This window comes from Dama dama, chromosome 3 (genome assembly GCF_033118175.1).
Source record: "Dama dama isolate Ldn47 chromosome 3, ASM3311817v1, whole genome shotgun sequence".
Taxonomy (NCBI): Eukaryota; Metazoa; Chordata; class Mammalia; order Artiodactyla; family Cervidae; genus Dama; species Dama dama.
In genome coordinates this window covers 37,693,677-37,707,241 of record NC_083683.1, presented here as the reverse complement: position 1 = coordinate 37,707,241, position 13,565 = coordinate 37,693,677, and the positions used below count along the sequence as shown (strand labels likewise).

The 13,565-nt window shown below is 37.1% G+C and overlaps 1 protein-coding gene across 1 annotated transcript; it reads left to right on the top strand.

Moving 5' to 3' along the window:
* Positions 1-3,455: 3,455 nt before the first annotated feature.
* Positions 3,456-10,783, top strand: LUM (lumican). The gene is made up of 3 exons (XM_061125639.1): positions 3,456-3,648; positions 6,048-6,941; positions 9,936-10,783. Exons 2-3 carry the CDS (start codon positions 6,068-6,070, stop codon positions 10,088-10,090), a joined length of 1,029 nt encoding a protein of 342 aa, XP_060981622.1. The 5' UTR covers positions 3,456-3,648; positions 6,048-6,067; the 3' UTR covers positions 10,091-10,783.
* Positions 10,784-13,565: the final 2,782 nt, after the last annotated feature.

The window sequence follows — 13,565 nt, the reverse complement described above, 5'->3', positions numbered from 1 at the left end:
GCGGGGAAGTCCGGCCCTCCATCCTACACAAAGGGAAAACAATGTTGAAGCTCTTTGGGCGGAGTACTGGTAACACGGTAGTTCAGCTCCTGACATGAGAAGAGAAAGATCTGGCTGCAGACCTTGGGGAACTGGTTTCATAGAACTCATCCTTTAAAGGATATCTGACATTCATTCCAAATCTGTGGTTCTATGACTCTATGAATAACGATGTGTTAGTCGTTCAGTCGTGTCCGACTCTTTGCGACCCCATGGACTGTAGCCCCGCCAGGTTCCTCCCTCCATGGGATTTTTCTAGGCAAGAATACTGGAGTGGGTTGCCATTTTCTCCTCCAGTCAAGCCCTGCACCAGCGGCTTTGTACACTGTCCTCTGATGCTCATATGTTTTTCTACAGAAATTATCAAACCCACTTTAAAGATGAAGAGACTAAAGGTATCAAGATCACATACTTTTTTCATTTTCACTCCAGGTAGATTGGTTGAAACAGTTTCTAATCTACATCTATCTTTCCATAAAGTCTGGGTGGTTCACTGAGAGAAAGTGAAAGTCGCTGAGTTCTGACTCTTGGCAAGCCCATGGACTGTAGCCCACCAGGCTCCTCTGTCCACGGAATTCTCCAGGCAAGAACAAGAGTGTGGGTAGCCATTCCCTTCTCCACGGGATCTTCCCGACCCAGCAATTAAACCTAGGTCTTTTGCATTGCATTTTACCTTTTGAGCCACTAGGCATGTTCACTACTTTCCAACTGTTACTTTTCTGTCATACATTATGGAATGGTTATGACACAAGGACAGTCAAGTTGCTGTGAGCCTTGGGGCTTTGAGAAGTCCAAGGTTGCATTCAGAAAAGTGAAAGTGAAGTTGCTCAGTAGTGTCTGACTCTTTGCAACCCCATGGACTGTAGCCTGCCAGGCTCCTCCATCCATGGAATTTTCCAGGCAAGAGTACTGGAGTGGGTCTCTAGTTCCTTCTCCAGGGCATGTTCCCAACCCAGGGATCCAATCCGGGTCTCCTGCATTGTAGGCAGAAGCTTTACCATCTGGGCCACCAGGGGAGCCCATTCAGAAGTGGGTGAGTGAAACAATAATGATTTTCTTCATCATCCTTGCTGGTCTCAAGTAACAGAGGGAGTCCAGTTGATAGGCTGATGTGGCAACTCAATCGTTTTAACAGATTCTGATGAAATCTCCCACATGCATTACCGCAAAGGACCTAATCTCCATTCACTGGGTTGGAAAGCTCAAACCTCACCCAGGTCTAACGTATGCATATGGGAGAATGTGAGTATGTGAAGTACAAAGAAAGAAACCATTGCTTAGCTAAACTTGTGCCTTTTAAAAACTTTTGCCTGGCTAATATTTATGCATTTTCTCAACTGTTAATACTGTTGCCTAGAAAATATTTCAAACTAATTAAATACCTTTTCCTAGCTCCAGCCTGTCCACCCTCTTTCCAGTGGGTGAAGGTGCTCATGATTTTGTTTTTCCACTTACTTGTTAGGTGACTTTCAGTGAATTATTTAGACTTTCTGAGTCTCCATTTTTACTTCTCTGAAAATGTGATAATAATATTTAATGGATTTTAAAGCATGAAATTTAAACTTAGAAATATGTGAACATTCTGAGAATAAAGCATGGGATAAATTAGATACACCGCAAATATTAATTTCATTTCTTTCTAATAAGCCTAAGAAATATGCTTTAAAATGTGCAATAGTATCCAATTATTGGCCTCACAGAACTAATTCTATAGAAAAGGGTATATATGGACAATATCAGCCTCACAATAAGCTAAATCCAACTTAGTGCATTTGAACTCTGTTACAGACAACACATTATCGCTCAAAAGAAAAACCCTTGGAATATATAGCTGGAATTTTTCAAACAAAATTGCAGGTTATAGAAGTTGACAATACTAATGCTTAGTATTGTTTTAGCTATCTTCTTACAATGAGACGTTTAATTATATATGACTGATCAACTTACCCCCGCTTTTTTCTTAATTTCTTCTAAGTTTATTTATGTCCTCTATTGCAAAACTGTGTTTGTTGCTGTTGTTTAGTGGCTCAGTCCTGTCTGACCCCATGGACTATAGCCCACCAAGAGCCCCCCAGTCCCTGGAATTTCCCAGGCAAGAATACTGGAGTGAGTTGCCATTTCTTTCTCCAGGGGAGCTTTCTGACCCTGGGATCAACCCGCATTTCCTGCATTGCAGACAGATTCTTTACCACTTAACTACTGGTGAAGACCCATGTAAAACAGAGGCCTTTCTAAGATTTTCTTAAAATGTTATGCTACAAATTACCTTACAATTGTATTAGTTACTTCGAAGAAGATTGTTTTTAGTTTTTAAACTGTTCTCTGACAAAAATGAGGCATTTACACTAATAGTAATTTTTCAGGCAAATGCATTATTGATCATGGAGATTAAATTAATTTTCTCAAATCTCATAGCTAAAATGTCACATATTTATCTGAAAAGGGAAAATCTTACAATGTGGCAACTTAAAGTATCTGATTCTAAGAATTCTTATAAACATGAGGAAATGAAAAATTTGGATGGAAAAATCATATAAAAAAGCTACAAAGCTGATACAATCACAAATTGAAATAGACAAGGAATTGAGTAGATTCTCATTTTCTAGAAGCCTGCATCAGGAAATGATAAGGAAACATATGTCAAACCAGGCCTTTGGGAGAATGCAACTTAGCATAACTTTCAGTTTTGAAAAAAAATATATTGCTAGCATGCAATGACAGTGAAAAATGATTACTTTGTGATATTTTTAGTATACATTTATTTTTTCATGTTCTTTTATGTTTTTTGGCAATAAGCTATAGAATACTATTCCCAAGTCAGGTTTTGGATGAATTCCTAAATTAAATCCACAAAATAAGAAACAGGCAGAATATTACTGATTGGTTCCAGACCTGAAGAGCATAAAATGAGTCTGCTTAACATAAGCAAACTGCAAATGTTGATACTTATCACTTGTATCACAGTATAAATGAAGCATTTTAATATTTTAGAAACTAATGTAAGTTTCTCTTTTGGCCAAAAATTAAGTTGGTCCAAGTAAGAATAAATTTCAAGAGTAATGAGCAAAAAGGATTCAATTCTCCTGAGTCTGCTCATTTACATTTTCCTGAGATGGTTTATTCAGTTGATGATGTACGTGACCTTTGGAGGAACATGATAGTTGGCTGAGAGAACTGCATTCAATTGTCACAGCTATAGAAGTAAAGGGCTTTGTAAGAGAACATTCTCACTGCAGATACCTCATTTGCAGCAGGACTCCATTTGGGGTTAAAAGCTAGGTTATTTGGGCTGGGTTAGTACTTAGCATCAGCAGCAGCAGCACGTATCTCTTACTCCATAGGGAGTGAGCTGGGCTGTCCTTGCTCACCAAGCCCACCTGCACCTCGTTAGAGAGTGTTTGCATGCCACACCACAAGATCCCCACAATGACATAACTCCATTCAGAGACTGGCGTGACTGGGCTGGGTTTCCACCCCCCCTCAGCTCTTGTATCACTAAGAATCTGGCAGCCAGTTCCGTCCTGACAGAGTTTACAGCATATATTGGTGGATTCTTGTCCATAGTGCATCTGCTTTAAGAATTAACGAAAGCAGGGTCCAGACAGCAAGGTAAGTGCTGTTTTAACTATAGCACCGGGGATGCTGACGGTTTGGGACAGTGTTTATTGTAATAAGAACAGAAAAAAATTCCAGAGCAACTTTGCCAATTGCTATTCAACAGCAAATCCAGTTTTGAGCATTTACTTTCACATCTTGCATAATCTACTTTCCATGATTTATGAATTTGAGATACATTTTATACAGCCTATAATGCCTTCCTTAGCAAAGGATGTTATAAAAAGTTTCAAGGTTTCACTAGAGAGTAGACACAGTGAAACAGTATGGCATTTAAAATGTTTGCTATTTATGCTAAGTAGTTCTATATGTTAGTTTTGTTAGAACTGAGTTTGGAACAAAGAAAGCCATTTCAATCAGCATTCAAAATATTTTGCAACTGGTATGTCATTATAATTTGTTATGATTTGCTGTAAACATTTTATGCTGTTATAAAACCTGAACAAAAGGATTACTTAATTTTATTTTGATAATTTTAAAGATTTGGGTTGTGGATGTATGTCTCAAGAAACAGGAATATGTTTTAAACAAATTCTGGGAAACATGATTTACTGCTTGGAAAAAAGCCTTTTCTTCATAGCCACAGGTATTTGAAATAACTAGGGGAAAGTAAAGAGTGTTTTTGTTTCATAATGGAGTCATTATATGGTTACAAACTCTCTTTGAATTCAGAGTCCTTGTTTTGACTCTGCCAAAAAATATGGAAGCATTTTTCATTACGATTCAATACTCACATTATAGTTCCCATGTCTATTTTAGTGTATATTGAATTAAAATAAGGTGGACTTATTAATAAAGTAAGACAAATCTTTACAGCATTAATATACTGTAATTTATAAAGAATCCTACAATTACATTAGCACTATGCAATTGTCCTCATGGCCAAGTCCTGTCAACTAAATTTAATGACTCCATCACAATCTTAGGGAATAATTTACTAAGAGTCTGGCTACGTGTTACATTCTGTCTGTTATGAGAGTGATCCTAACAATCTTCTTGAGTGTTTCATCTGCTAAATTTAACTATTTTATAATTCCAAGTTAAAGAAAGATGTTGGAAATTTCTGAAAGCAGAAAATCCTGCTTATCCCAAACTATCTAGATCCAAAAGCTTGTACCTGTTTCTCACAGGAAGAGATTTTATTTTATGGTATCCACGGGAATGTGGATGCTGCTTCACAGTAACAACTTCCCTCCCAGAGTGACCAATTGCTCAGCTATAACTCTTCATTCCACCAAAGCCCAACTCATATCCTATTTTCCTTTACCTATACTGCTAACCCTTTACTTCCCAAGAAATTGAAATGTGCTTCACTGATCCTCACCTTAGCAACAGGTACATGTGAAGATCACTGATACAAATTGTTTTCAATGTATCTTCCCAAATGGATCCTTTCCTACATGGCTCTTAATGCCCACTGTTTAATGCAGACCTTCTTTGTTCTTCCCCATCTTCGTTCAGTGAGAGTGCTTAAACCCAGATAAGCGAACCCTGCCTTCTCAAATTTTAACATGAAGAAGGTAGACAAATTGTGAGTGACTGAGAGAAAGAAAAGCTTTCATTCAAAACTTTGAAAAGAACATCATTCTCTATCAGTTAGATCTCTTTCTAGGTTTAAAACTGTTTAGAGTTCCTGACATTTCCTTGATTAACAAACAATAATTTTACTAAAATGAATGCACTAAATACTAATTTTCAGAGTTCTGTAATGTGCTTAAAAGTATAGACTATTAAACAAAAGTTGACATAATATGCACAACCCCCACTTAAGAAGTCTGTTTCCTTTCTTCAGAGTCAGCAATAAAGACATTTCTAAAAGAATTTTCCACCCTCCCCAGCACCCAACCACTACCACCACCATCATCCCCCCACCCCCAGCCATCTCCAGCAGACACACATAAGAACAATGTTCTTCCAGACAAAATCACAGATTGCCCATGTTCTCAGGAAGGATCTTTTTAATGAGATATTTTAATGATGTTGAATGGTGGGGTAGAGGGTCCAGTTTACAATTGTCTTCTTGTTTTTATTTCTTCTGGTTTTGAAGGTATTCTGAAGCTGCTCTCTAACATGGTGGTTAATGGGCACCTCCCAGAATCCATGTAATTAAGGAAAGGACCTGGAGAGAGGTTGACTGGAACAATTAGGCCTAGCTCGCCCAGAAGGGGGCGCCAGTGTATGCAATCTGTCGTAGAATCTGTTCCCTTCCCCACACATTGTAAATTTACATCCTCACCCTAATCCTTGAAAGCAAATTAAACAGACATCATTAGTGCAGTAAAAAAAACACTCTAAAATAATAAAATTCACATTTGCAAATGCATTTTCTTACTTCTTAGTATACTTTTCCTGAAAGAATACTATTTTATAATACATATTTTCACTTTATTTAGGATTCAAAGCATTTGCCAAAATGAATCTAGGTGTGTTTCCTCTCCTCTTGGCATTAATTGGCAGTGCCAGCAGCACCTATCCTGATTATTATGATTATTACGATTTCCCCCAATCAATATACGGGAGGTCATCACCAAACTGTGCCCCAGAATGTAACTGCCCTGAAAGCTATCCAACAGCCATGTACTGTGATGAGCTGAAACTGAAGAGCGTGCCCATGGTACCTCCTGGAATCAAGTACCTTTACCTTAGGAATAACCAGATTGACCATATTGATGACAAGGCCTTTGAAAACGTAACTGACCTGCAGTGGCTCATTCTCGACCACAACCTTCTAGAAAATTCCAAGATCAAAGGAAGAGTTTTCTCTAAACTGAAGCAACTGAAGAAGCTGCACATAAATTACAACAATCTGACAGAATCTGTGGGCCCACTTCCCAAATCTCTGGTGGACCTGCAGCTCACTCACAACAAAATCTCTAAGCTTGGCTCCTTTGATGGACTGGTTAACCTGACCTTTATCCACCTTCAGCACAATCAGCTGAAAGAGGATGCCGTTTCAGCTGCTTTGAAAGGTCTGAAGTCACTCGAATACCTTGACTTGAGCTTCAATCAGATGACCAAACTACCTTCTGGTCTCCCAGTATCTCTTCTAACTCTCTACTTAGACAACAACAAGATTAGCAACATCCCTGACGAGTACTTCAAGCGTTTCAGTGCATTGCAGTATCTGCGTTTGTCTCATAATGAACTGGCTGATAGTGGAGTACCTGGAAATTCTTTTAATGTATCATCTTTGTTGGAGCTGGATCTCTCCTATAATAAGCTGAAAAGCATACCGACGGTCAATGAAAACCTTGAAAACTATTACCTGGAGGTCAATGAACTTGAAAGTAAGTAGAAAACTGTGCCGATGATTGACTGATACTTCCTCAAGGTTTTAAATACCTAAGTCACGTGACACAAATATTAAATTGGCTCCAGTTTAAAAAAAAAAAAAAACTAAAAATGCCAACAAAATATTTCTCTAGAATATAGAATTCTAGCTTAGTTGTTTATCCAGTATGTGGCTTTTCTTTAGAGTATCCAGATAAGAAATTATTAAGGTCATATAGAATTTAAACACTCATTTCTTCAAATTTAATATTCTGGGCTAATTAATTCTGCTGTGTTAACTCTTGATTTTCATCTGTTATTCTTTGCCTCCTTCATGACTTCAATTTGTGTCTGCATTCATTTCTTGACAATATGTAGCTAAGGGAGAATTCAAGTCCAGAGGAGGCACAATCATCAGAGACTTTAACATATCTCTCCTACTTGTTCCCAGAGCAGCCGCGTCCACTCATGGTCTCCTCTGACGTCTTCACTTGGCACTCAGCATGTTACTCTGCTATCATGACCATCATCCATCTCTGTTTTCCCTGGTACGGGTGGTGTGTACAGTGTCCACAGTGTTTCTTATGAGGACTGTGAGAAAGTTTAAGGACTATGATAAGCATCTGGAATATAGTTTACTAGAATTACAGAGCTTCTTTTTCTTACACACAACCTCATTTGATTTCCCCATCATTTCTCTTTCCTTTCTCTTACTTCTGTAGTTTATTTTTCATTTATCTGCTGGGTAGGAGTTTGACCTGATCCACTTGGGCTGTTTATGCACTCTCCTGATCTCCTGGCACATTTTTCAGTTTAAGCTATTAAGATTCGGATCATAAGTTGACTGTTCACCAATATCCACCTTATTTTTTAATGGAAGTTGGCAGAAGAAAAAAACCTGTAATTCACAGATGAAGTTTTTAAAATGAAAACTCAGGTGGGAAACACTGATTGACACAGTAAATAATTCTATGTGCAAAATAATCTATTGAAGTTGAACATGTGTATATTATAAAACTTGGTCCCCTTGTCATACTGGCTAAGGATATTGACACTCCTATCAGAAAAAATTGCACTGTGCCTTATTAATATGCTACTTTATAATTCTGCAACAGTTTCATGTAACTCCTAGTAGAGTTGGGGTGTTCTCATGAAGGAAATCGTGACTGCCAGCTCTGCAATGCCACGTCTTCCTTCTTGCATCTGGAAAGCTTGCCTGTCATGCAATACAGTCAGGCTATCAGAGCTAAACCCTTAGAGTTGTTTCCAGGGGAAAATTCACTATGTGGCAATATATGGTCCCACATTATAAACTTTTGTGGTCAGGAAAAAGGATACTCAGACAGGCCAAAATGCTAATGGAATTTAAGATGATTGAGGGCTGAAGAAATCCATTAGATTTGGTGGGTGGAGGTTAACAGGAGCAAGACTACCTCCTACTCTGAGACAAGAAAGGCAAAAGATATAAATGCAGGGGCATTTGAAAGTGGAAAAATCAGTTTTCATTGTATGAGTTAAAAAGAAAGAGCCAGTGTAGAAGATGGGACAGATAGACCAAGAGAGAGATGCCAGCAGCGTCTCAGTGCCAAGCTGAGACTGTAATTCCAGTTCCCAGCACGTTTAGTCATTTGCAAGTGAGTAGTTACCTTTCTCCCTTCCTTATCTTTGACACTTAGGTATACACATTTCAGGGATTCTTGTCATGTGACTTTGCACGTGTGTCTTCATCTTAGTTTATCTTGCTGCATAATATTTACACATACCAGTTGCCCACATTGTAAGATAAAGAGAGTTCCTTAATGCTTTTCTTATATTAGGAAATGTACAGTCAAAAACTATTTCTCATTTTTCAAACTTGTGACTTTAAGCATTAGACTAGTCACAGATCCTCCTAGTATAAAGCAATTTACAAGAGAGAAAAAGAAAAGGACACCAATAATTATTCAGTACACAGTAATGTGCTAGCTCTGTGTGAAGTGCCCTACATACCTTAGTTGATGAAATCCTCATGCCACACAGTGTGATAGATATGTTATACTTGAAACTCTGATAAATGTTTCAGAAGGTAAATGGCAGAGATAGAAAACTAATATAGCCTAGACCCATGTTATTTCCATTGTTCCATACTTTCTCAGAGGCAGTACTGAAAGAAAATTCCCTGGAATTTGACAGATGAGTAATTTAAGACAACATCTTAGAGGGAAAGACTGCAGTGTGTTTGGGCTTCAACTGAAGTCATTGTTAGCTAGAGTTGAAAAATGAAAGAAAAATAACAAGATAAAGGACCGGCGTAAGGTTAATCTGAAATAGATTTGTGCCACCATAGGCGGTTTCAATGTACATACACAGGTCATGCTATCTAGTAACCATCTTGGTGTCCATTAAAAACTAAATCAGATGTTCATTTGTGGCAACTTTTTGACCCTAGAAGAAAAGGACATGGACTGAGATGGTGGATATTCCATGATTTGGTTTTTGCTTTGGAGTTTTGAATCTTTGTCATGAAGTGTGGTTGTTGGAAAACTCTCTAGATTTCATCTATTTAATAACCCTTTTTATTTTAAGATGCCAAAACTCAGAATCCTTACTCTGCTGAGACTGTTCATTTAACAGCACCCCATCTTAGACTTCCTCAGGCTCGACTTAATATTTCAAAATAACGCTTAGATAACATGATAGGCTCACTGCATGTCTTTCTATAATACAGTATTTCTAAATCAAGAACTTAAATAATACTAAAAAGATGTTTCATTAAGAACTTAAGTTCTGTTCCTTCAAACATTAATTGAATCTTCTGTCTTAACCATAGGTATTCTTTACTAAATATTATTGGGCTTTTGGAAGTCTGAAATATTCCTTTAATAGTTCTAAATTCAAAGATACATCAAATAAGTGGGAAGAAGTCCTATTGGATATTATTATAGACTTAAAGATTTTCTTTTTTTAAATGATGGTTTCAAGCTCACGTACTGAAAGAAAAGATTGAAATGTTTCACTCTTTAATTTTCCAGAGTTTGATGTAAAGAGCTTCTGTAAGATCCTGGGACCCCTATCCTACTCCAAGATCAAACATTTGCGTTTGGATGGCAATCGCATCACCCAAACTAGTCTGCCGCCTGATATGTATGAATGTCTACGTGTCGCGAATGAGATCACTGTTAATTAATGTCTACTGATTCCAACTACATTGAGGTGTAGCCTGGAGCAGCAGTTTATGGTTATGTTTATTTGTGTGTCAGTTTTTATAGTATTCATTTTTTGATGCTGTTTATTACTTTCATAAATTTCTAATTCTAAGGGAAAATGTTTTGTAAACATTTTGCTACTTTTTTAAAAGAGAAGATGAAAGGCAGGCCTATTTCATCACAAGCACAAACACACACACACACACACACGCCTTGACAAGAAACTTAATGCTTTATTTGTAAATTTAGTGTTTTTTACATCTCTACTGTCAAATGATGTGAAAAGCTTTTTATTGGTTTCATGAAAGTCAAGTTTTATAATTTCTAAATCTTAATGTGTCAAAAAGCATGGATTACATGCATATGGATGTTTACAGTCCTGAAGCAAATTATCTCAATGCTCAAATGTTCACATTTCAATGTTCAAATTTGTTTAGCTGAAAAATAGATGGTAAATCTTGAGACCAATGATTCTGCAAAATACTAGACAAAAGTCATGAAACTATATACATTTAAAGCAGTATTTTTAGTGTTAAGAATATATATATACTTACCTAATGAAACTTTTCTTTTCTAGAATTATGTTTCCCCCTAAGTCATGTGTATGTTTCTTTTTGATTATTTGCATGTTATGTTTAACAAGCTAATAGCAAAATAAAACATAGCAAATGGCATCACTGTGTTTGACTTCTTATGAAATTCATCTCTCTCCAGTAAAAATAGATAAAATAATAGATTAGAATTTTAAAAATCTCTAGCCTGAAATATTTTGCTTATATTAAATAGAATTTTTTCACCAATCAGAAAGCTCTCCCGATTTTGTCCTTTTGGGTTTTTATTCAGGCTTCATTTCATAGTCGTTGGGCATGGCAGTTGAACTCAGTCTCTAGCACCTCTGCCCTCCCAGGAGGTGAGGGGGAGGGACTGAAGGTTCAGACACTCTCCTGACCTTTTGGGTCTCTTAGCAACCAGTGCCCCCCTCCCCCCTTAGGTTACCTCAGTGCTTTCCAAAATCACTTATTAACATAACAAAAGATAACTTTATTGCTCTTATTCAGCAAATTCCAAAGGCTTTAGGAGTTGTGAGTCAGAAACCTTGGGGTAAGAACCAAATATATACATAAACGTAAGAAATATACTTCGGTCAACTGAATGACAAAAGAATATTTCTTGTTAATCACAGTATTACAATATTTAAATCTCACAACTTCCTTGGATATTTGTCATTATTTCCATTCCTGCTGGTTTTACTGATTTATACACAGTGATATTCTATTAAATAAAAAGCAGCTATAAGATCTCAGCAGTCACTCACTGGTTATAAGTAAAAATGGTGGATCACTCCCAGGACTGAAAATGTTGAATATATATAAATGTTTCTGAATGTGAGATTTAAAAGATCAATTTATCTTGAAACCAATATATTTGTAACATAAGGTTAGAATTTATAATACAGAAAAGGATATCCATGATTCTATACAATGGGGAACCATAAGGCATATAACTTATAACTTCTACCTTACCTAGTTAACAACAAAGCATATGTTTGGAGCCAAAAGTGCAGTCAAAGATCACTCATCCATGGAGACGCACATATACAGTCTCAGAGGAGTCTAAAACAAAGGCAACATTTCTCTAAAGTATTTAATATGTTTTAACAGAACATTTTTAGAGAACTCTATCTTACGGCAAAATGGCTTATCATCAAAGGACCATTATCAACTATCATTATCTGGCAGACTGTTGTATGACATGCATATTGTTTTTGTTGTTTAGTAGCTAAGTCCTAGATGACTCTTTGCAGCCCCATGGACTGTAGCCCACTAGGCTCCTCTGTCCATGGAATTCTCCAAGCAAGAATACCAGAGTGGGTTGCCATTTCCTTCTCCAGGGTATCTTCCCAACCCAGAAACATGTATATTATGTAGTCCTTAAAATGGCTGACAAGGACTAAGTTAAACACAAAGTGACATTTCTTATAGAAGCATCTGAGGAAGACACTAGTTAGATCCTGTTTGGGGACAGGCAGCTCCCCTTTCTAGAGGCCAAACCCCGTCTCTCCAGGGCAGAGCTGGAGGAGGGAAGATGCTATTTGCTCTTTCTTGCATTGTGACAGCCTTCGGGAGGAAAAGATATTGGAGACTCTTTATCTGCTCTTCTCTCTTCCCTTCCTCAACTCCCACACCAGTTTCTGGAATGCCTTCCAACATCTCAAGTGTATAATCAGCATGTTCAGATGCTTTTCTAAATGCAGATTACCAGCACAATGCCCCAGATATGCAGACCTGGTAAGTCATGCAACATAGGATTTCACATTTTTAAGGAGCATAGGGAATCTTATACTGGTGGGCAGCAATACACATCGTTCAAAACGTTGAGTTAGTGTGATCCGGTCACTGAAATCCGAAACAGTAGAAAAGAAGAAACATCCTCTCTAGGGAAGCAGAATAGAAGAAAGCATGTCATTTGCAGCATACATACATGAGAAAGATATTATTTTTTCTGTATTTTAATTTATTCAAACCCTCATCTGTGAGCAAGGAATAAAAATTGTAACTTCGTGAAGATAATGTACATCATTTCTGCTTCAAAACTAACTCAAGAGTGGCTTCATAGATATTTCATTCCTGCCTGTGCTCCTTTCTCTCTAAGAAAAGGTATCTATCAAGAGAGAGGGCTTAGAATTTAGTTTCATTAAATGTTCAGGAAGGTGCCTAGAGGAAGAAGGGAAATGGTCAAAACAAGGTGAATTTAAAACAGGAACTTCCCTTGACTATCTCACTAACAAAAGTGATTCTGATTTTGTCTCCTTCTGGATAAACAACCCTCTGTGTGGATTAAAGCAATGATGCATGTGAATTATTATTTTTTAATAAGACTGATTCGCTGGAGAATTAATGATAGACTGTAAATTGGGCAGGTAGGAGGGGGCTGGGGGTAAGCAAAATGAGAAAAGTCCTTCAACATATCCATTTGAAAATCAATGCTAAGTCATGCCTTTATGGTGAAAGAGAACTATGATGTACTTGGGTTTTGAGGTTTGTGAGGAATTATCATGCCCTAATAAGTACAAAAATACAGATGGAAGATAGACCACTAAATGAGCCAGAGGAATGTTGATTTCTTAGTTAAAAGTTCTTCTACTGGTAATAGCTGTTTTCAGAAATACTGGAGAGTTTAAAAGACTGGTTTTATAAAGGACTATGAATTTTTTTCCTTGTGATGGTTTAAGTTTTGGGTTCCGTTTTTTTGTAGAGATGTAATTTTATCATAATGATGGCCTTAGATTTTTTTCTTTGGTTGAATTTTGCAACAATCATGTAAACTTTTTTAACATTTTTCTCACAAGTAAAAGTAAACGCTCATTTGAGTTAAAGTGAACTCTAAAGCAACTTTACTACCAGGAACTAAATATGTGTATAAAATAATAATGTTGTCAAATTTAAAGTAAACATG